The 26,161-nt window shown below is 42.7% G+C and overlaps 1 protein-coding gene across 1 annotated transcript; it reads left to right on the top strand.

Moving 5' to 3' along the window:
• On the top strand, positions 1–25,558 carry LOC139473501 (zinc metalloproteinase nas-13-like). The gene is made up of 12 exons (XM_071256121.1): positions 1–72; positions 360–438; positions 9,311–9,410; positions 10,690–10,808; positions 13,660–13,780; positions 14,212–14,278; positions 17,435–17,638; positions 20,906–21,032; positions 21,215–21,460; positions 22,083–22,208; positions 22,381–22,512; positions 25,326–25,558. The coding sequence occupies exons 1-12, from the start codon at positions 13–15 to the stop codon at positions 25,505–25,507; spliced, it is 1,563 nt and encodes a 520-aa protein (XP_071112222.1). The 5' UTR covers positions 1–12; the 3' UTR covers positions 25,508–25,558.
• The last annotated feature ends 603 nt before the right edge of the window (positions 25,559–26,161 follow it).

Here is a 26,161-nt window from a genome sequence, read left to right as displayed (position 1 = left end):
CGTTGTGGCCGAATGAACAGTTTGACCATGGCTTTCACGAACAGAGGACACGCGTGGCTCCCCCTTGTGTTGGTAAGTCCCTGAGGGACCTATATACTATGTTATCTTGTAAATGTCTTTCATGTACAAACATATCTGTCTTCTCCCTGTTCGGAAAGTTCAATGTCATCAATTGCAAAATGCCTCCTACTGTGTGCAGTACATAATATATCATATTGCTTGTTTCTATTGGGACTTGTTTCTGTTAGACCCAAAACGGACATTTCTCCCACCCGGACATAACCCAACACACCCAAGAGGTGACGGAGGAGCAGACGACATGCATGCTGTAACGGTGATATGTCTTGACTTGTTTCCAGTTTGTCTGCGGCACCAACAGTCAGTCCCAGACGGACACCAGATCTATTGATGAGATAATCGCCGAATCAGCAAACTCAAGTAAGGGCGATATCAGTATGGCGGTGCAGTACTTTGAATATTTGTATTAACCATTTTATGGTAGCATATTGGCGAATAGTCACAGAAGCACACTTTCACAAAACGTTGCTAGCACTAGGACTATTGTAAATCTATGTTGAAGATGGGAAATTGTAACATCACAGCTTGTCCGCTTTACCTGAGAGGAAAGCTTGGCTTTGACGTTTACACTACATGAAACAGAGCATTTACATTTGTGCCCTCATGTTTGGAATTGTTGAATTGTATGCCCATAAGCGACATATTGGCATATGCAGCTATGTCTTTATATGCCAGATGTACACAATAAATCGCCTTTTAATATAGGAATTTGCGCACAATATTTCAGCATAACAGACAACACTTGACTGCACGAACCGTAAAATTTATATTAAATCATCCAATCTGCTTCGAATGGGAGTGGTGGGTTAGTGCGGTCGGCAGTGTATAGTTTGTAGAACTCGAGTATTTGTCTGTGCCCTAATAAGACGGATAGAGAACTTGTGCCAGTACTGCATCGGGGTAAATTCGCCTCGCCCTCAATTCTCGACAGTACGTTTGTATCCTGAAAAAGCACTGACACTCCTCCTCTATCTATGACGCAACTTGATATTAACTCCAGTTGATTGCTTATTACCAAATGGTGTGCAATGACAGGGAGAGGGCTTTGTTCTTATAAGCTGTAGGGGTTATGGGGGGAAGGGTTTGGGGGAAGATGCTCCCATTCCCACTTGCCAAACTTGCTGTAGAGATCAACAGTTATGCCCGAGTGATTGTGCGGGGTAGGTGTCTATAACTATGGCAAGATGACCAGGCCGGCTGAGGGTTTAGGAGTTCTGTACAAGAGATTAATCACAAGTGAGCATGGGTTCGCGATTTAACACAAAATATGATTAACCTTTAGCCTGCTGAATTATTTTCACACTTCTTACCCCTGCCTGCTGGATTAATTTTAGCATAAGGCGCTCTAAAGAGGGTGGGTGATTTCAAACTGTCGGTGCCTCATTAAACAACGGCCAATTGAAGAAATATTTTGCACATTTAATCCTGATAGAAAACTACACAATACTATATAAAAATATCCCGATGTTTTCAATCATTCCAAGGTTAAGACCAAAGCGAACACAAAATTTGTAAATTTTCTAGAACTTATACCTGAATTGCGTTATTGAAGGTGGTTTGCATTTCATGCTAGGAACCTTTTAATATCGTAACATTTGTGCAAATTGATTTCAATAATCATATCTCTGATATGTTAATTTTAATTGAGTAAAAATTTGGTCATCATGTCGGTTGCAGAAATACGAATATTCAGGTTAATCTGACGTGGTGTAATGTTATAAAATTTGCAGGAAACAATTAATGACTTATAAATATTCACTAATTCTAATTTCAAGCGTTTTGGTTGAATATTTACGATATACAAAAATAAACAACCCGTGTCATGATGCTAGCAGACGTCCTAAAATCAAACATGGCGCGCTTCGCCCGACCTCCGCATAACTTATTGCTATTTTAATATCAACAAAGTTTACATTGCCTTTATAAATATAACTTGGCGAAAGTTGATGATTTTCTCCATCGAAGAATGTTTTATTCGTCATATTCCGATTAATATGACGAGAGAAAAACGAAAATAAAGATCGTGAATTCTGACAGCACTATTTCAATAAGTGCAAAGGTCACCGGATGTGATGTCACAAGGGGTAGTCTGCTGATAACCTTTCGTAACAAAACAATTACAGTAAATTTTGAAATAGTTCGCCTATCACATACAGCAAAAACATAAGTCCATACACAGTCTCAGTAATCGCCACTAACATGAAATAAAAATGTGACTTTGACGATATAATTCGCGTATTAGTTAATCCGTTTGACCTTGCATGCTCCCGTGACCCGGAAACGGTAGACGATAAATCAACATGCCACATGCAAGTTTCTCGGTATCTTTTATTTGAACTTCTGTTGATATTTAAGAATCGCCATTCAATGTTACGGTGAATATAAATAGGACATGATATGTGTTTCTGCGATGCACACGCTGATAAGTTTCACTACAACAAGTGTATCCCATGTAATACGTCTATGGATATCGTCGATCAGCAAGATCACCCTCTACAACAGGTGCGCGAAAATTGGCTTGACAAAACTTGTTTCAAAATAACATCCCCGCGTTGCTGAATATGATAGGGTATATATAAGCAATAAAAGGATCCGTACATATTTTCGGTGTTAGTTCCACATTACGTTTGGGATAGTTTTCCTTTCGGGAATACATTCATAGATTCTAGCATGAATTTAGAACAGTTTCACGAAGGATTTCTAAATTTATTCCAAAAATATGAAGACCACCATGATTGTGTATTGATGACAGATTTGTAATTGTTTAATTATTTACAGCTGTTTACAGGTTTTAAAATTTTAAGTTATATTTAGTAGTTATTTTTTCCCCACAATGATTGTGTGTGTGGACAGTAAATATTGGTCTTTGCATCAGCACAGTGTAACTGATCAAACTCCAATTATTATCTTTAGTTTAAACATATTTTTTCAACAATTAGTATCTTTCACTCTGAAAATCAACTATGTGAATAAGTAACTCTCTGACGTCATCATTTTAATTTTAGTATTCCATGAATAATGAATAAATCAGATCCTTAACATATATACATACATGTACTAAACTCATATGGACATTAATCTTGTGCATTATGTGTTTTGTTTCCAAATAAAACAATTCTGAAATATAATTTAATAGGAAAATGATACATTAATTACAGTAACAGTACCTGTAACAGTACATGACATTTTTGTTTGTTTAATCACAAGAACCATGGTGGCATATAAGCTGGTAAGTTAGCCATATGTTTCTTAGAAAATGCTATCTCAGTCTTCTGGATGGAATGAAAAGAAACATGCCTGTGTACATGTTTACCCTTGCGAGATGTATTTTTTCCAGTCAGCCAATCCATTTCTTTTGTTCACCTTATGTGGTCTATTTTATACATACAGGTACTGCTTCCAACCTGTTTTTCCTTTGTATGCAATCACAGTATCACAACTTCCTCAGCTGGTGTGTATAAAAGTTCCCCTGTCACCATGAAAAAAGAATGATAAAGGAAAGTCATATTTTCATTCAAAAACATATCTGTCTTTCCTTGGATACTCTTTGTCTAAGTGCCAGAAATGTCAGTGTCATAAAAAAAATAAAAAAAGATTTTCATAAGGGCTTTTCTTAGATAGACCTAAGTCAAACCATGTGACAAGTTAGGTTGAATTATAACTTTATAAGCCCTCATTTCTGAGGTTTCCATATGTTTCACATTTTTATATATTTTTAGGACAAAACGTGATCTGTTTAGATCTGCCTGTTTTGTAATGTAAAACAAATTCTTGTCTTAAAATGAGAAAAGGAATCATTCAGACGAATTTTTTTTATCCCATTGATTTACGAAAACCAGTTGAAATGTACAGTGGTGACTTTTGTACCCAAAATTTCTAGTGATTTGGTACCCTAATGGGTATGTGATTTTGTAGATTTACCTAGAATTATTTCAAAGATATACATTAATTTTGGTGTCTTAAACTTAACATAATATCACTTTCCTATTAAAACAATACATTCTAACTTAGGTTTAACCAACTTAACTGGCCTCTTCTTCAGTGACAAGAGGTCAATTTTCTCTCAAAACTAAACAATCAATTTCAAGGTGAACAGTCATAATCATATTATGAACTTGATGAAATATTTTATTATGTGTTCTGTTCATCTACACGAAAACATAAATATAATTATAGATCTGTTGTCTTATTTTCTTGGGTACAAATTCACAAAGTATTTTGGGTACAATTTAATTTGTTTTGGGTACAAAATCACATATAGGAGCCTAGAATCTATATATATTCCACTACCTCGTCGTGTACCAAAATTTTAATCGGATCAGAGGACGGGAGGTTCTCAGAAAGTTTTCAACAACATCTTTAATATTTTAAATTGTTCTTTTTGTAATGTTAGACCAATAACAATATTATTTTGTTATTATTATGGCATATCAATACGTTATATCGCTGTCCGTTGCGGTCGTTTTCAGAAAACATTTTAAAGTTAAAATCATCGAGCGTGAAATCCATTACGGTTTCGGATTTAGACTTACACATTTGATGGCGACAATCACGTAGAAATATGAAACAAATAGGAGTGAAGACTGCTGTCCAGATCAATAAATAGTAAATAGTTGACAAAAAATAGTAAATTATGTATTTTTCTTTTGAATTTGAATCTATTTCGGAATTTCTTTATGATAGCTTACCAACTTGTGCATATTTTTCCGTCATGTGTCACATGCGGTACGTGCTTCCGGTTTCAGAAATGATAGCTAAAATTGCAAGTATATTGGTTATTTCTCGTAAACTGCATTATTTTGCTATTGGATGGTTTACCTAGAATCCCCCTTTAAGTTCAGCCCTTTCATGAATTTGTATAGGAAAGCGAGTAGGTCGCATGAATGTTAGACGAAAGAGATATCTAAAACAATCTGTTTTCTGACTGACATTAAAAGAAAGCCATCCATATCTCCCTAATTGCAATAACTGGCGCATTCTTTCTTACTCCAAGAAACATTCCCCAGGCCTAATTCTGCACTGTTTCTACTTCTCTGTACTGATATATCCCCCAAATTCTGGCACCATACAGTAATACAGGCTCAACAAGAGACCTATATAGTTTGGTAAAAACATCTAAGACATTCTCCCTGCATACATAAACTTTGTGTACAAAGCAGATATGGCTCTACTTGCTGATTGACATAGTTCCTTACCTGTTGCATTATATCCATGTGTTCATCTAAACACAGGCAAGTAACGGTAAATACTGTTGTAAGCAATTGGGACATCCCCACACTGACAAATACAGCAGGATCTTAAAACAGATTTCTTCCTAAAACGGACAGCTTTGGTTTTGTCACAATTAACATTTGGACGCCATTTGTACACTATTTGCTTAAAACATTTATTATACCTTAGAGGGACATTTCATCGGGGGCTAAATATGCAGAAGGTGACCTCTTAAGCACTTAAAGCAACAACAACAGCATGGTGTATCACAATTGCTGGTTGAAGGAAGGTGGAGTTTGTCATGTCACAGAAGGGGAGCTCTCAAGAGCTACTTGGGGGTTCCCTGTATAACAAGAATATTGCTAGACAGACAGACCTGCATTCACTTGAAGTGTGTCAGGTCTACATGTAAATGAAGAGGTACCACTGAAGGCGATTCCCACCCTCCAGACGATAGCAACAAACTCCGTTTTCTCAGCACCATCAGAAAGAGAGCCCACGATGAAACCACTCAGATGCATGCTCTGTAGAACGAAGAAGGAACTAGACAGGACCCCGACTTGTTCCATTCCTACCATGTTTGTGTAGCGCTGTGTACAGACACAGAAGGAAGACCATACCCGTTCTGCCACAGACGAGAGCCGCAGTTCAGATGGAAGGAGGGTGGACACAGACATCAGATGGCCAGCCCGTTGCCCTGTCCTGTGGGACCAAGTCTATATCATACATGCTAGGACTGGATCCGTGTCATACCCACTCCTCTGTGCTATTTTGCCAGGTCGCCAGAAAGAAACGTACAGCAGACCTATCAGCCTCATCAAGACAGAAGTGCAACAGACTGAGTCTGTCAGTTGCGCCGGATTTGGAACTTGCTACAATCCGTGCAAGTGAAGATGACTTCCCAGATGCCGAAACGAAGGGCTGCTTCTTCCACTTTAGACATGCGCTTTGGAGGAAAACCCAAGATCTAGGCCTTGCTTTCCAGTATAAAGAAGATCCAGCTGTACGACAGTGGATAAAACAATCTGGTGGACATGGACTCAACGCCAGAAGTTCAGAGAGCCATTGAATTCAACGACTACATGGTTATGAACTGGCTGGATGACGATGTACGCTTCCCCGTGTCGCTGTGGAGCCACCACCTGACTGATGGACCTCGTACAAACAATCACTTCTTGTATTTCTTGTTGGACTGCTTCATTCCACTAATATGCAGTATTGATGTGTGGTAATAGGGAGTATTAATATGTAGTAATAGGCAGTATTAATATGTAGTAATAGGCAGTATTAATATGTAGTAATAGGTAGTATTAATATGTAGTAATAGGTAGTATTAATACGTAGTAATAGGCAGTATCAATATGTAGTAATAGGCAGTCAGCACTGCGTGCACTGGGCCATAATAATTGTTGTTTTAGTCTGTAGAAGGGTACCCAGTCAGAAGGTATTTACATGTAGTGCAGGTAATATATTTATACATACATACATAATTAAATTTTCGTTGTGTTCATTGTAATTCCTGCTTTTTGATTAGCTGAATTGGTCACGTGTTATTGCATTGATTTCCCAATAAATGTAAAACATTAAGCCACGCCCACCGAAGCGGACTACTTTTATTTCAACGGAATGTGGGAGAATCCCAAAATTACAGTCGAGGTCATTCCCTTCCTGCTCATGTGTATAGTCATGCGCAGGACATTAAGCTTATTCATGCATATTCATTGTCCAATCTACCCTTTGAGACCGAAGGCTGAGAAGGAATGAAACAGCAAACGTGCACGCTCGATCGGTTTTTCGATTCATACCTCAATGAACAGAAAAAAATCTACAGTCAATCCTTAAAACAAATTAATCCTCTCCCGTTTGCAATGTGTTATATGGCACTGATCCGAAATCACATTCATTATCATGACAAATGCATATCTTTAAATATAGTTTTAAATGGGTTTTTTTAATACAAAAACACACTAATTTAAAACGAATCAATTCAAACTTTCGATACGTAACTCACTACTACATGTACTTCTCAACAAGTGGTTTGGGGCGTGCATGGGAGTTCGGCGTCCTGTGCCCACTGTCTGTGTAAGGGCTATAATTTAAATTACGACATTTTAACGTAACAGTCTCCCTCATAACAACTAAGTGGTATCCAGTAAGTGTAAATGGCAGAGCTCCAGATAAGCTGCGTATCTGCGTGAAATACGCATCAGAAATGCAGAAATACGCAGTAAAATATAATCCAAGCGTATCAAATACGCAACGAACATTACAGATACGCTACAAAAATAAAACTTGTGCGTATCATCAAAATATTGTGAAGTAACCCTGCGTATTTGATTAGCAAATGAGCAACTTATATTGAAATTATAAGTTGGCATTCCGTCAACCTTGCCAAACTCATCATGATAATTTGCCATCACACTTTCTTGTGGAAGTATGGTGGTATTTTTGAGTCCTATAAAGCTCTCGAACCCACACGACACCAGTTTGCAGGGACTAGATGAATAGTGTTTTTAAATATTTAACTTAAATACCCACATGTGTAAAAACTAGTGGGTAACAGAAATTTGAATACGCACCTAGAATTACTGATACCCAATGATTTTAAAATGCATGGGTAAAATACCCACAACACCAAAAGCTTATCTGGAGCTCTGTAAATGTATTAAAAGAAATGTATGTGCACCATAACAAATCACATTAAAATATAATTGTTATTTTTTCAGAACCATGCATGGTAATGACATGTACACACTTTGTCATGATTACCCATGATGCACCTGACTGTACCTGGTCTCAGAGAAAATCGTTGAAGTGTTATAACTGTGAAAAGCAACGGCAAAACCTCGTAAACGTTATGCCTCGCCTGTCTGATAATGAGTGAGTGAGTGAGTTTAGTTTAACGCCGCTTTTAACAGTATTCCAGTTATATCACGGCGTATCAGCTTGATGTGGGAGGAAAGCCAGAAGTGATGCAGGTCTTAGACGTTTACCACTTCGGTGAAACCCACGAGCACGGGTATGGTGCTGACAAACATAGAAGCATAATCGGGGCGAACCGGGATTCGAACCCACAATCATAGGTTTCTGGCGTGCCCAAGGGACGCAACTCTGCACAGCGAATCGCGGCGCCTTAGACGACTGGGCCACCCGGGCCCCTCTGTCTGATAATGAGCGGTTGCGTGCAATTTAAATGCTTGAATCCGGAATTTCACAAAACGTTGTTCGGAGTTTTGGTGTTCATCGTAACGCCATAAAGTCACTCTGGGGTCGGTACCAGACTGGCAACACCACGGACAGACCACGTTCTGGACGTCCACGAGTAACGTCACGTCGGTAAGATGATGATGTCCGTATGGTTCACACCCGTGAAATCGGTTTCAGACAGCAACTTTGACAGCCCGCGGTATCTCTGGCTTACGTGTGATTAGTTTAAGGAGTGCGAGGTATAGATTTGTCCTCTTCACAAATGAGTCTGTGATTCTGTGATGCGTTTGTTGTTCGGGATTCTGAATTAGGGCGTGGGAGCGCAATCGGGAGGGGATACATCGTTGCGCATTGCAGGACCCCTCTAGTGGACATCGATGACTTCGATGACAGAAGTTGTCCGTTCTCACGTCCCTTCTGACCCATGGACGTCACATCATTTTACTGTAAAACAACGTACGACCTCACATTGCACGTGTGGTGACAGACTTCATTGGACAACAGAACACACACACAAACACACACACAAACACACACACACACACACACACACACACACACCTCCCTCATTCCTTTGGTCTGCTATTTCGACAGATCTGTCGCCCATCGCTGTCCGGACAGACGCACTATCAACTAGACCATGCAGGCGGTCCAGTTGTCAGTGTTTGGTGCAAAAATAAAAAATTGAATTTTGAAATAAACACATTATACATACATACATACATACATACATACATACATACATACATACATACATACATACATACATACATACATACATATATACATACATATATATCGTCTCTGTCACCAGGTCACCAGTTTGACTTTATGTTCGACGAGCACAGTTTAACTGTCACCATGGAGCTTGACATGGTGTTTCCCATGGAGCAGTGGGCGGAGATAGTGCAGCTGTGAGTATAGATAAATCATTGGTCGTAAGTACCGACAGTGTCCTGTTGATAAGGGTAGTGCAGCTGTGAGTATAGATAAATCATCCTGTTGATAAGGATAATGCATCTGTGAGTATAGATAAATCATCCTGTTGATAAGGATAATGCAGCTGTGAGTATAGATAAATCATCCTGTTGATAAGGATAATGCATCTGTGAGTATAGATAAATCATCCTGTTGATAAGGATAATGCATCTGTGAGTATAGATAAATCATCCTGTTGATAAGGATAGTGCAGCTGTGAGTATAGATAAATAATCCTGTTGATATGGATAGTGCAGCTGTGAGTATAGACAAACCATCTTGTTGATAAGGATAGTGCAACTGTGAGTATAGATGAATAATCATGTGGGTACGGATAGAGCTGCTGTGAGTATAGATAAACCATCCTGTTGATAAGGATAGTGCAACTGTGAGTATAGATAAATAATCCTGTGGGTACGGAAAGAGCAGCTGTGAGTATAGATAAACCATCCTGTTGATACGGACAGTGCAGCTGTGAGTATAGATAAATAATCCTGTGGGTACGGAAAGAGCAGCTGTGAGTATAGATAAACCATCCTGTTGATACGGACAGTGCAGCTGTGAGTATAGATAAATCATTATGTTAATACGGATAGTGCAGCTGTGAGTATAGATATATAATCCCTTTGATAAGGATAGCGCAGCTATGAGTCTAGATAAATAATCCTGTTGGTACGGATAGAGCAGCTGTGAGTATAGATAAATAATCCTGTTGATATGGATAGTGCAGCTGTGAGTATAGATAAACCACTCTGTTGATAAGGATAGTGCAACTGTGAGTATAGATAAATCATGCTGCTTATACGGATAACGCAGCTGTGGGTATAGATAAATAATACCCTTGATAAGGACAGAGCAGCTGTAGGTATAGATAAATAATTCCCTTGATAAGGATAGTGCAGCTGTGAGTATATGTAAATCATTGGTCGTAAGTACTGACAGTGTCCTGATGATGCGGATAGTGCAGCTGTGTGTATAGGCCGTAGGTACTATCAGTCAGTGCAAAGGACATACTCATTATAAGTGTTGATACGGTATAGCATATGGGTTCTTGTGTGTGGAGTATGTCTAAGTGTTAATACATATCAAGCTGTACATGCATGGTAGATATTATTTATCACGCAGATATTATAAAGAAATAGTAAACGAAGACTGCACAGTATTGTTTCTGTCGATGGGAGTATGAACACTGTGGTCTCTCTCTTCCTGCCCAAGGAACTCCTCCTCGTCAGGGCTAGGCACCAGGCACAAGAGGAAGGGCATCCGGTTTGGCCGAGGCGGGAACAAGTGGACAAGTAACACAATCCCATATGAAATAGCGTCAGGCACATTCAGTGAGTACTCGGGATGCCGCCCCAAGTGTCTTTCTGGTGTATGTGACAAACCACGTGTGTCTGGTGGTGTATGTGACAACCCACGTGTTTGGTGGTGTATGAGGCAACCCGTCTGTCTTTGGTGGTGTATGTGACCGCCCACGTGTCTGTCTGGTGGTGTATGAGACAACCCACGTGTTTGTCTAGTGGTGTATGAGGCAACCCACGTGTTTGTTTGATAGTGTATGAGACAACCCACGTGTTTGTCTGGAGGTGTATAAGACAACCCACGTGTTTGTCTGGAGGTGTATGAGACAACCCGCGTGTTTGTCTGATAGTGTATGAGACAACCCACGTGTTTGTCTGATAGTGTGTGAGACAACCCACGCGTTTGTCTGTAGGTGTATGGGACAACCCACGTGTTTGTCTGATAGTGTGTGAGACAACCCACGTGTTTGTCTAGTGGTGTATGAGACAACCCACGTGTTTGTCTGATAGTGTGTCAGACAACCCACGTGTTTGTCTGATAGTGTATGAGACAACCCACGGGTTTGTCTGATAGTGTATGAGACAACCCGCGTGTTTGTCTGGAGGTGTATGAGACAACCCACGTGTCTGTCTGGTTGTGTATGAGAATCTCACATGTTTGTCCGGTGGTGTATGAGACAACCCACGCGTTTGTCTGGTGGTGAATGAGACAACCCACTGTTTGTCTGATAGTGTATGAGACAACCCGCGTTTTTGTCTTGAGGTGTGTTAGAAAATCTGCGTGTTTGTCTGATCGTGTATGAGACAGCCCACGGGTTTGTCTAGTGGTGTATGAGACAACCCGCGTGTTTGTCTGATAGTGTATGAGACAACCCACGTGTTTGTCTGATAGTGTGTGAGACAACCCAAGTGTTTGTCTGATAGTGTGTGAGACAACCCACGTGTTTGTCTGATAGTGTATGAGACAACCCACGGGTTTGTCTGATAGTGTATGAGACAACCCGCGTGTTTGTCTGGAGGTGTATGAGACAACCCACGTGTCTGTCTGGTTGTGTATGAGAATCTCACATGTTTGTCCGGTGGTGTATGAGACAACCCACGCGTTTGTCTGGTGGTGAATGAGACAACCCACTGTTTGTCTGATAGTGTATGAGACAACCCGCGTTTTTGTCTTGAGGTGTGTTAGAAAATCTGCGTGTTTGTCTGATCGTGTATGAGACAGCCCACGGGTTTGTCTAGTGGTGTATGAGACAACCCACGGGTTTGTCTGATAGTGTATGAGACAACCCGCGTGTTTGTCTGGAGGTGTATGAGACAACCCACGTGTCTGTCTGGTTGTGTATGAGAATCTCACATGTTTGTCCGGTGTTGTATGAGACAAGCCACGCGTCTGTCTGATGGTGTATGAGACGGGCCACGTGTCTGGTGGTGTATGAAACAACACACGTTTTCGTCTGGCGGTGTATGAGACAACCCACGTGTTTGTCTGGTGGTCTATGAAACAACCCATGTGTTTGTCTAGAGGTTTATGAGACAACCCACGTGTTTGTCTGGTGGTGTATGTGACAAACCACGTGTGTCTGGTGGTGTATGAGACAACCCACGTGTTTGGTGGTGTATGAGACAACCCGTCTGTCTTTGGTGGTGTATGTGACCGCCCAGGTGTCTGTCTGGTGGTGTATGAGACAACCCACGTGTTTGTCTGGTGTTGTATGAGTAAACCCACGTGTTTGTCTAGTGGTGTATGAGGCAACCCACGTGTTTGTCTGATAGTGTATGAGACAACCCACGGGTTTGTCTGGAGGTGTATGAGACAACCCACGCGTTTGTCTGGAGGTGTATGAGACAACCCACGTGTTTGTCTGATAGTGTATGAGACAACCCACGTGTTTGTCTGAGGGTGTATGAGACAACCCACGTGTTTGTCTGAGGGTGTATGAGACAACCCACGTGTTTGTCTGAGGGTGTATGAGACAACCCACGTGTTTGTCTAGTCGTGTATGAGGCAACCCGCATGTTTGTCTGATAGTGTATGAGACAACCCACGTGTTTGTATGAGGGTGTATGAGACAACCCACGTGTTTGTCTGAGGGTGTGTGAGACAACCCACGTGTTTGTCTGAGGGTGTGTGAGACAACCCACGTGTTTGTCTAGTGGTGTATGAGACAACCCACGTGTTTGTCTGATAGTGTATGAGACAACCCACGTGTTTGTCTGATAGTGTGTGAGACAACCCACGTGTTTGTCTGATAGTGTATGAGACAACCCACGGGTTTGTCTGGAGGTGTATGAGACTACCCACGTGTCTGTCTGGTTGTGTATGAGAATCTCACATGTTTGTCTGATAGTGTATGAGACAAGCCACGCGTCTGTCTGATGGTGTATGAGACGGGCCACGTGTTTGTCTGGTGGTCTATGAGACAACCCATGTGTTTGTCTAGAGGTTTATGAGACAACCCACGTGTTTGTCTGGTGGTGTATGAGACAACCCACGTGTTTGGTGGTGTATGAGACAACCCACGTGTTTGGTGGTGTATGAGACAACCCACGTGTTTGGTGGTGTATGAGATAACCCACGTGTCTTTCTGGTGGTGTATGAGACAACCCGTGTATTTTGTGGTGTATGAGACAACCCGTGTATCTTGTTGTGTATGAGACAACCTACATGTCTGTCTGGAGGTGTATGCGACATCCCACGTGTTTGGTGGTGTATGAGATAACCCACGTGTCTGTCTGGAGGTGTATGAGAAAACCCATGTGTTTGGTGGTGTATGAGATAACCCACGTGTCTGTCTGGAGGTGTATGAGATAACCAACGTGTTTGGTGGTGTATGAGACAACCCACTGTTTGTCAGGTGACGTATGAGACTGTTCTCTCTTGCAGACAGCGGCCAGCGCGAGGAGATCCAGGCTGCAATCCAAGACTGGATGAGATACACCTGCCTCACCTTCCGACCGGCCACCACCAGGGACAGGAATAGGATCCGCTTCCAGAACGGCGGCGGGTAGATTGATTGTCAACATGATATGCTGAGAATATATCGCAATGAATAATTGATCAAGTACAAATGTGAAAGTGTCTTCTGTCTGCTGTTTCTTTTATCATGAAAGAAACCGTTAGATCATAGCGATATCACTAAACACAAACAACCATGCCTGTCGCTACTCGAAATTTCAATATTTGTCTTGGAACCTAGAAACATAATCGCGGCGAACCGGCATTCGATTCCACAATCAGAGGCAAATGCTATTTTAATTCACCATAGTTTCCTGTATTCTTAACTTGGGGAACACTTTTTGTGATGTGTTGATTAACGACTGCTATCTGTTCATAAAAAATGAAAATGTGTTCAAAGTATGTTAAATGTTTTCAGTTGTCAGTTGTTCTTCCTCGCTTGTAAGCAGCATAAAGGCACATCCATAATTTTGGTTGCAGTTGTTTTTCCAATGTCGGCATGATCGGCGGCACCCAGACAGTAGGACTCGCCTGGAACTGTAGAGTGGTAAGTTGGTGTGTTCGATCAGACGATGCAGCTGTCTACACTTCTGGCACAAGTGACCTCCCTTCATTCTTAATTCAGTCGGACCGCCTCCGTGGTCTAGTGGTAGAGCGTCCGCCCGGAGAGCAGAAGGTCCGGGGTTCGATCCCCGGCCGCGTCACAAAAGACGTTAAAAGTTGGTACTTGTTGTTACCCTGTAAAACACCGGCTAAAACAAGGACTGGTCGGCTCGGGGTCAGTATACTGTGTCTGAGTGGGGTATTCGTGTTAAACTGCGGCATGGTATCTCAGTGTGATAGCACTGTAAATCGGCATCAGTCCGGACTAGTACAAGCAGCCACACACACACACACGTGCATGCACGTCGCTATGTAAGTGCAAAAATCTTGGACGCGACGTTAAACCCCATTTCACTTCACTTAATTCAATAGGGAAGGACTTGTCATGTGCACGGATACAGCTGTATACCCCCGCTGTCCTACTCTCAATATATACCCCGATGTTCTACACTCACTATATACCCCGATGTCCTACACTCACTATATACCCCCGATGTCCTACACTCACTATATACCCCGCTGTCCTACACTCACTATATACCCCAATGTTCTACACACACTATATACCCCCGCTGTCCTACACTCACTATATACCCCCGCTGTCCTACACTAACTATACCCCCCGCTGTCATACACTCACGATATACCCCCGATGTCCTCCACTAACTATATAGCCCGATGTTCTACACTCACTATATACCCCCGCTGTCCTACACTCACTATATACCCCGCTATCCTACATTTACTATATAGCCCCATGTTCTACACTCACTATATACCCCAATGTTCTACACTTACTGTATACCCCCGCTGTCCTACACTTACTATATACCCCCGATGTCCTACACTCACTATATATCCCCGATGTCCTACACTCACTATATACCCCGATGTTCTACACTCACTATATACCCCCGCTGTCCCACACTTACTATATACCCCCGCTGTCCTACACTTACTATATACCCCGCTGTCCTACACTCACTGTATATCCCCGATGTTTTACACTCACTATATATCCCCGATGTTCTACACTCACTATATACCCCCGCTGTCCTACACTCACTACATATCCCCGATGTCCTACACTCACTATATACCCCGATGTTCTACACTCACTATATACCCCCGCTGTCCCACACTTACTATATACCCCCGATGTCCTACACTCACTATATACCCCGCTGTCCTACACTCACTGTATATCCCCGATGTTTTACACTCACTATATATCCCCGATGTCCTACACTCACTATATATCCCCGATGTCCTACACTCACTATATATCCCCGATGTCCTACACTCACTGTATACCCCCGATGTCCTACACTCACTATATATCCCCGATGTCCTACACTCACTATATATCCCCGATGTCCTACACTCACTGTATATCCCCGATGTTCTACACTCACTATATATCCCCGATGTCCTACACTCACTATATATCCCCGATGTCCTACACTCACTGTATATCCCCGATGTCCTACACTCACTATATACCCCCGCTGTCCTACACTTACTATATACCCCCGCTGTCCTACACTTACTATATACCCCGCTGTCCTACACTCACTGTATATCCCCGATGTTTTACACTCACTATATACCCCGTTGTTCTACACTCACTATATACCCCCGCTGTCCTACACTCACTATATATCCCCGATGTCCTACACTCACTATATACCCCGATGTTCTACACTCACTATATACCCCCGCTGTCCCACACTTACTATATACCCCCGAAGTCCTACACTCACTATATACCCCGCTGTCCTACACTCACTGTATATCCCCGATGTTTTACACTCACTATATATCCCCGATGTCCTACACTCACTATATATCCCCGATGTCCTACACTCACTATATATCCCCGATGTCCTACACTCACTGTATACCCCCGATGTCCTACACTCACTATATATCCCCGATGTCCTACACTCACTGTATATCCCCGATGTTCTACACTCACTATATATCCCCGATGTCCTACACTCACTATATATCCCCGATGTCCTACACTCACTATATATCCCCGATGTCCTACACTCACTGTATATCCCCAATGTCCTACACTCACTGTATATCCCCGATGTCCTACACTCACTATATATCCCCGATGTCCTACACTCACTGTATATCCCCGATGTCCTACACTCACTGTATATCCCCGATGTCCTACACTCACTGTATACCCCCGATGTCCTACACTCACTGTATACCCCCGATGTCCTACACTCACCATTTATCCCCGATGTCCTACACTCACTGTATATCCCCGATGTTCTACACTCACTGTATATCCCCGATGTCCTACACTCACTATATATCCCCGATGTCCTACACTCGCTATATATCCCCGATGTCCTACACTCACTGTATATTCCCGATGTCCTACACTCACTGTATATCCCCGATGTCCTACACTCACTAAATATCCCCGATGTCCAACACTTACTATATATCCCCGATGTCCTACACTCACTATATATCCCCGATGTCCTACACTCACTATATATCCCCGATGTCCTACACTCACTTAATATCCCCGATGTCCAACACTTACTATATACCCCGATGTCCTACACTCACTATATATCCCCGATGTCCTACACTCACTATATATCCCCGATGTCCTACACTCACTAAATATCCCCGATGTCCAACACTTACTATATACCCCGATGTCCTACACTCACTATATACCCCCGATGTCCTACACTCACTATATACCCCGCTGTCCTACACTCACTATATACCCCAATGTTCTACACACACTATATACCCCCGCTGTCCTACACTCACTAAATATCCCTGATGTCCTACACTCACTGTATACCCCCGATGTCCTACACTCACTAAATATCCCCGATGTCCAACACTTACTATATACCCCGATGTCCTACACTCACCATATACCCCCGATGTCCTACACTCACTATATACCCCCGATGTCCTACACTCACTGTATATCCCCGATGTCCTACCTGACTATATATCCCCGATGTCCTACACTCACTATATACCCCATTGACACTGTCTTTTGTACTGCATGTTAAAGAGCTTTCACCATGTCAAAATGTCTTGATTCCAGAAAAGCATTATCACCCATGAAGTGGGTCACGCGGTGGGTTTCCACCACGAGCAAACCCGCCCTGACCGTGACCAGTACGTGACTATCAACTACGCCAACATCCCGACCGGGGTCAAATACAATTTCCAGCGTTACACAACCAACGTCATCGACGACCGTGGTGTGCCGTATGACTACTACAGCATCATGCACTACGGTGGCAAGGTACGTCAAGACTCACCTGGATTGGACCATGCACATTGTCTTGTCCAACAGAAAGCCGTTACATTATCTTTTATCATATCTCCAGATCCAATATGTATCCAGCAGTTGAGGGAAACTGCCACGAAGAAGACTTCACGCCCTTTTCGAGTCAATGAAAGTCACTCGACATAGCCCACATTTACCTCAGCTCAATCAAACAGCTGTTTCTATCAATTTTGAATTTGATCTAATTCTTTAACAATGGCAGATTATAACATGTCGGTAGCGGCATTGTCTGGTACTGCAGAAACTACTTGCACTATCTTGTACCGTGGGAACGTGCGACATTGTGTTGTACCGTGGGAACGTGCGACATTGTGTTGTACCGTTGGAACGTGCGACATTGTGTTGTACCGTGGGAACGTGCGACATTGTGTTGTACCGTGGGAACGTGCGACATTGTCTTGTACCGTGGGAACGTACGACATTGTCTTGTACCGTGGGAACGTGCGACATTGTGTTGTACCGTGGGAACGTGCGACATTGTGCTGTGCCGTAGAAACTAGTGAAATTGTATTTTCCCAAAACAGTAGTTACTTTGGGCGTAACGCAAGTTTTGGCCTGGGCTATGTTTCATGTGGTTATGAATCCATGTCGTCATTGTGTACCTATGATACCATGCTCCATTTTGTATTTACATAACCTAGTTAACTCTTTCAAGAAAGTATTTGGGAAATCATTACTTTTCAGTATGGTTAAAATTGAATATTGACTAAGGAGAAAATACATTTTCTCTACGTAAATATCTTAGTCCTACTGTGAGTATTTACAACTGAACCGCTTGAGATATTGATATTTTACATTGTTGTTAGATCTCCATTGCCATGTATTAATTGTTTGTTATTTAACGCCGCGCACCGCAACATCCCAGTCAGTTCAGTGGTTGATATCGTGAACAACACGTCGGGGTACGGTGACACACTCACAACCAAGTTATCGAGTCTGACCACCCGATGGACGCCTTTTACGACCAGCATCAGTTCTTGTCCGGAAACCCCACCTGATCTGGGGGGGGGGGGGGGGGGGGGGGTCAGGACTTATGGCTGGCCATTGCATTATTGTGATGTTTTGCTGCTGGAGGTAGACAGTGACGATACGTTCTCTGTGCGCACGAGCGTTATCGTCTTGGAAGGCAACTACGTGGACCAGCATGGCACGCAAACACTACAGTTAAGACGCTAGTTTAGCTGCGTGCAGGCGATTTCTAAACATTGTTAAGTAACTTGATGTTCGTCCTTAATGTGACTATGCTTGTCGTCAGAGGCGACTAACTGGATCGGGTGATCAGGCTCGCTAACCTGGTTGATGCATGTCATCATATCCCAATTGCGTGGATCGATGCTGGAATCTTGCTGATCTTGTGCAGCGTTAAACAAGAAACAACAAAAAGTAACGTGACTCCGGTGGCATGGCCCAAGTGAACAGTTGTTTTGGATCGATTTCTTAAAGCCTGGTTTCCGATTAATTCTATTCTGTGTTGTTGAAACTTGTTCCAAAGACTGGCAATCACCATCTTCCCGAGGCAAGTGAGTTAACTGACTATGAAAGTCCAGTTTCCACCCTTGCCGAACTAGGCTGGTATTATAGAGTTACATTTTGGCTGGGCTAACGAGTCTTTTGGCTGGGCTAACGAGTCTATGCATTGTCCAATCAAAATCGCCCACCGAAATCGAAATCCGGTTTGTAAAATGTCGTGCAGATTTCGGTCGATTGCAGGATTTGCAAAGCATGTGCACCGCCAATTCGTTGTCAACAGATATTTTCCAAATCTTTTCATGTTTTTAATCAAGGTGCTCACGTGATTTGATGCACTTCGCTATGTAAGACCCGTTTTATCACAATATAGATCTTGATTATCAATCAGATCGTTTTGACTGGGCGCCACCATTTTGTTTGAAACAAATGCAAGTGATACGAGAGGTGAAATCTGACTGGTTCATAGGAGAAGCTTAGAAGGAACATAACTCGTAATAACCACTGGTGGCGCTACGGTCGAGCCCAGGAATTCCAGCCTAGTTCGGCAAGGGTGGAAACTGGACTTTTATAGTCAGTTAACTTCCTTGCCTCGGGAAGATGGGCAATCACAGAGACAGATACATTGGACATATTGGCCACCGCTGAGTTCTACCAGTGTGAAGCAAACAAATAGCCCTTGGGCGTCCAGGACAGTTTGGCCACCGCTGAATTCTACCGGCGTGAAGAAGCAAACCAATAGCCCTTGGGCGTCCAGGACAGTTTGGCCACCACTGAGTTCTACCAGCGTGAAGCAAACCAATGGCCCTTGGGCGTCCAGGACGGTTTGGCCACCGCAGAGTTCTACCAGCGTGAAGCAAACCAATAGCTCTTGCGCGTCCAGGACATTTTGGACGACACATTCAAAATCTTATCACAAATCCTGCATTAAAACAAAAGTAAGGAGCTTACGTGCCACAGTGGATAATACCGTTGGGTGTGTTGTGGCGTTGGCGTTGGTTGCAAAAGCACTCTATCTCTGGCAGCCATTTCCAAAACTGCCTTTCTCCTGACGACCGATCATAACCTTTAAAGTTCATGATCCCCCTACTTTGCACGGACAGTATATAAGGCCTTGTGTCATGTACTTTGTTTGTGTCAGCTGTGTCTTTGTGAACAGGCGGTCTGTAAATAATATGTTTGGACCAGGGTATTTAATAAGATAGTACCCCAGCAACACGTCGCTTGTAGTGCTGAAGTTGATATAGCTGTGGGAAATAATGTCCACACCTTTGTTGATATTGTGGACAACCACAGCCGCGATGTGCATTGTACCATAGCGTATTCGTGTTCGAGTCGATACCTTGTGGTTTTTATTGTATTATTTGATCATTTTTAAATACTTGTTTTTGTTTCTTTTTTTTTGTTGTCAGGCGGTGTCAGTTTCAGAACGTGATATTTGCACATTGCGTGCTAATCCATATTTAAGAAATAGAAGCTCTTGGTTCACTTTTCACAGTCACTGTAACGTTGTCATAATGTGTAAGTAACTTCTTGGTCCTGCGGAATCCTTATTGACATGTTGATTGACTTATGATCTGATACCGGCACTTGTCACTGCGGAGCATTGCGGAGCTGGGATTTTGAATGGAGACGTCCATATATTTTTTTTACAATGAACCTAAATATTTTTTTAAAACAGCGCCACCTTACAAGCCATTAATTTAACTATAATGTTGACTTAGCTCTTGGGATACAGCATCCGGTTTTTTGCAGGCTTTTTCTCAGAATGGCGGCTACACTATCATCACGAAGCAGAGCAAGTACCAGAACGTCATCGGCAGACAACAGGGCCTAAGCTTCAATGACATCAAGCTGGCCAATAAGATGTACAACTGTGGAGGTGAGACACTCTCGCCAGAGATACTTCATAGAGAAACATCACACCTGTAGCTGCAGACCACATTTGACCACATCTGTATCCTCTCCAGACTTAATTCAAAAGAAACCATTGTTCTGTACCCTTTGTCTGTAGTACCCATGTGTGCATTGTCTGTGTCTGTAGTTGTATTGGGATGTTGACAGGACACTGTAACAAGCAAGACAGCGAGTGTCCGGGAAGTGGATTTGTGGGTAAAGATTGTAAGTGCTGGTGTCCCGGATCTCCCTACAGGATATGTAGTGGTGGAAGTACTGGAACCGGCACTGGCACAGGGACTGGAACCGGAACCGGAACTGGCACAGGGACTGGAACCGGAACTGGAACCGGAACCGGAACAGGGACTGGAACCGGAACTGGAACTGGAACTGGCACAGGGACTGGAACCAGAGGTACATATCACTTCTTGGTTATGCTGTCGAGTCATAGTGTGATATTAACGAAACACTATTTTATGATATGGTAGTAATGATATTCTTACTGACCCACCATTTATATTATCGGAGAGGTGTTGGGTTGATCTTATTACCGTAACATTAACTCTGATGTACTGACATTATCGTGACATTAACTCGGGTATACTGACGTTACCGTGACATTAACTCGGGTACACTCACAGTATCGTGACATTAACTCGGGTATACTGACGTTACCGTGACATTAACTCGGGTACACTCACAGTGCCGTGACATTAACTCGGGTATACTGACGTTACCGTGACATTAACTCGGATACACTCACAGTATCGTGACATTAACTCGGGCATACTGACGTTACCGTGACATTAACTCGGGTACACTCACAGTGCCGTGACATTAACTCGGGTATACTGACGTTACCGTGACATTAACTCGGGTATACTCACAGTATCGTGACATTAACTCGGGTATACTGCATTGTCTCGGAGATTCGGGGAACAATCAGTGATTATTTTACGTTTGCATTAAAAGTTTTGAACATCCCCACAAGTAGAATATTTGCGGACTCACTGAGATGGATTCTGTTTTGCTTCAGGATCGTGTCGAGACAGAAACAATCAGTGTGCGTCGTGGGCCCTGCGCGGGGAGTGCCGCAACAACCCCGCCTATATGCTGGTGTACTGCAAGCGATCCTGCAACCGGTGTGGCCGGGGAGGCGGAGGTGGGGGCGACGTTAAATATAAAGCACATAATGAAAACACATAATGTTTATCTCCTTAAATGAATAGCCAGAAATTTGTCAGGCATTTATAACTGAGCTTGGTATCAGAAGTAGGTATATCCAAAATGACAACAAAAGCATAGGTGCTGACAAGTGTCACATTGACTTTCAGGATCATCGTCATGTCGTGACCTGAATCGTTCATGCAACTACTGGTGGAGGAGCGGCTACTGCAACAACTACACCTACCGCACGTACATGGCCACTAACTGCCGGGCGTCTTGCAACCATTGCTCATCTAGAAGTAGGTATCATATACTCGAGCATGCACATAGACTACAGACTGTACCAGTGAACATCAGGGATATAGAATAGGTCTTCACCAACCCATGCTTGCCGCAAGAGGCAACTATGCTTGTCATAAGAGGCGACTAATGGGAGCGGGTGGTCAGGCTCGCTGACTTGACTTGTTGATGCATGACATCTTGTCCCATTTGCGTGGATCGATGCTTATAATGTCAATCACTGATCCAGACTCATCAATTACAGACCGTCGTCATATAGCTACATGGAATATTGCTGAGTGCGGTGTTAAACAAGAAAACAAACAAAACGACTACAGATTGTGCATGAGACTGTTCACAAAGACCCAGCTGCATGCTTGTCATCATGTCAGGTTATGGTTCCCCTGCAATATGGTCAACTGGTGTTGTGTCAAGGCACAGAAGGAGGGCATATTTGTATTACGCGTTTTTGCGATGCGTGATCTGTAAATTACTTATTGGTCAAACTTATATTTCTCAATATATACACATGCACAAAAATTAAGCGCCACCATATTCACAGTCTCTTGATTTCACGTGTGGGAATCAGAAATACGAAATATGATGATGTATGACTAAATTATGCTTCCATAGTTTCATGAACCCAAATTTGTTCAGATACCACAAGGAAAGCGTGCTTTACGTGTTGCTGCAGTTCCCCTACCCTATAAATAGTGAAATTCAAGTTCCAGTCCCGTGGTTGCATTTTGCTCCTGTGTGAGATTCCCCTTCCAATAGAGAAATCAGCCATGGAGAGAAGAAAGTTAACGAACGATGAAAGATGGCAAGTGATAGGCATGAAAAATGCTAGCATGTCATGCAGGGCCATTGCAAGACAAAAGGGTCATCATCACAGTGTCAAACCAATAATGTCAATGACAGGCATAGGTCTGGTAGGCCAAGAAAGACCTCTAACAGAGAGGGTAGACGTCTTTTCAGGATAGTTAGACGAAATCCATTTGCCACTTCAACAGATTTAAGACTGCGTCGCCTCAGAGCGGCTGGTTATAACGCCAGAAGACCAGTAAAACGTCCTCAACGTTTGAGAGGCACATGCGGAATCGTCTGATATGGTGTCGTGCCCGTAGTCGATGGAACTTGGCCAACTGGAGAAGGATCTATTGGTCTGACGAGTGCAATGCTGCTACAAACGATTGGGGCTGTCATGATATGGGTTTGTGTTTCCTTCGGCTGCAAACTTCCGCTGGTGACAATTCGTGGAAACCTGAATGGCCAACAATACTAAGATGCCGTTCTTCGTCCAGTGGTAGTCCCTCATTTTGACAACCATCCTCTTCAGACAAGACCTGTTTACATGGACGACAATGCTAGACCACACAGATCTCGAGCATTTTTGGCTTATTTGCGTCAAGAAGCTATTGCCACTCTTCCTTGACCGGCCTGTAGTCCTGATCTTAATCCGATTGAGCATCTCTGGGACATTCTTGGCCGGAAAATAAGACATCGTGATCCCCCAGTTCAAAATCTCGCTGGACTTGAAGCCGCACTTCATGAAGAATGGATCCGTTTGCCTCAGAGAAGCATTCAACGAGTTGTAATGAGTATGAGGCGTAGGGTTGAAGCTGTGGTCAATGTCCGTGGATCATACACACGTTACTGACGTATCTGTCTTGCATAGACACTCCCTAGGGTGTCTATGTGACACCTGATATGGTCTGCTGATATCATGACAGTTACATGACAAAAAAAGTTTTTCAATGTTTTCTAATCCTTCAATTTCTGGTCTTCGGTAAAATTCCTTTCTGCTCATATTCTTTTGGAACACAAGATAAACTTGCTTTGGGACAACTTTTGCATCACATGAGGTTTACATATACGGCTTATAACAATCGTACATCTCGTTATAATAGTCATCATTAAGTGCCAAAAGTAACAGCTCACAAATATGGTGGGCGGCGCTTAACTTTTGTGCATGTGTATAGAAATGTAATGCTCTTAGAAAGAACATGAAAATATCTCATTTTTTTAAATGTATGCATTGAGACCAATTTGCAGATTTGTTTTTAGACCACTAAAGCTTACAGCATACACTGCCCGCCGTCTGTCTGTTCAAAGACCCTTATTTGACATCTGTAGGATATATATACATATGCTATGCGCTATCTATAGCTAGATTCCTAACTACCAGGGGCTCATTTATTTGGGCGCTCAATGTCAAACTTTACGCGCGACTTTTTTCAAGTCTGTTATGTCCATGGTGTTTAATCAAATCCAGTATTGACCTTGACCAAGAAGTGAGGGAGACCTGGACGTCACACGCAGGGGAAAGATGGCGGAGGCGCGCAGCCTCTTGGGCGGGCGGTCTGCGCGGGTAGAGTGCATGTCAACATGTATGGTTACGTTATATGATAGGAACAGTATGTATATTGTAACCTCAAACTGTTCTCTACTATACTTTTGTGAAAAGACAAGAGCCTGCAGTTTCATCGTGTGCGTAAGGAAATGTAATGTTGCATAAACCAGGGTTAAATTCAAACAGAGATTCATGTGGGGCCAACTCATCGCCAGCGTCGTCTCACTTTGAGGCGTCAGTTTTACTGTTTCTAGAATGACCAGTTGTATAGAACAGATAAAGCTATCATTTCGTTACCATTAACTGAAAAAACAAAACATTTTAGAAACCATTGATCGCCTCTAAGGTTTGTATATTTATACTGACATAAATGTGATTTACAAGGCGTATGCAGATACTATAGTCCATCATCAGAGAAAAGATGATTATCTATGTCTGCCTATCATATCAAAAGCAATTAAGCCATTGTGAACGTTTCAGCAAACACGTCATCAGGGTCAAGGACCTCCAGCAGCGTGACGTGCAGGGACGAAAACTACCAGTGCGCAGCCTGGGCCAGGACAGGCGAGTGTAGACGCAACCCCGCCTACATGTACCTGTCCTGCAGAGCTTCGTGCGGGCGGTGCACGGTCCACTCGTACTACTCCTACTATGGGCGATAAATGTATGCGTGCCGGCTACCTCTTGAACAATACAATAAACATATACCCTCATATGTTTTTGTGTGTTTTTTTAACATCCACATAAGAATGCGACATACGGGGCAATTGCTATCAGACAATTAAGAACTGACTTCCACTTTGTATGAGTTCACTGGAGTATGAACCTTCATACATGATAGAGTGATGGCCAAACTGCATGAATGTCGGAGCTTGCGTCTGTCATGTAAACCGTCTAAATGCACGGAATACCAGAAAAAAAAAGCGTCGGGGTACCTTATCGTGTAACAGTATAGTATAGCTGTATAAAACGAATTCGGCGACAGCGTGCGTGAGAAGGACCACGTGCAGCACGAGAACAACTGAACACCTATCATCGCCCACCCCGAGTGTTACATTTTTAACGAAATCCGATAAACCGGTGGCGTAACTACAACGTAGCACAAAAATGAAGTGCTTATACTGTTTTGAATTGTATTTATGGAATCTCACGATGCCCAATTGCTCTGGTTTCATTTTGGATTTTATTTTATGTATTTACCACGGGTTCTTGGTGCGGTGAGCATTTTCCTTGTTTCAATACTCTGTGCACAAGTCATATGTGTTAAGTGGATAAGCGTTTTAACATTAATCCAGATGCCTGACTCTGAGGACGTG

The sequence above is a fragment of the Haliotis cracherodii genome, unplaced genomic scaffold (assembly GCF_022045235.1).
Source record: "Haliotis cracherodii isolate W230 unplaced genomic scaffold, xgHalCrac1.p SCAF_29, whole genome shotgun sequence".
Lineage (NCBI taxonomy): Eukaryota > Metazoa > Mollusca > Gastropoda > Lepetellida > Haliotidae > Haliotis > Haliotis cracherodii.
This window is presented reverse-complemented; position numbering and strand designations above follow the sequence as displayed.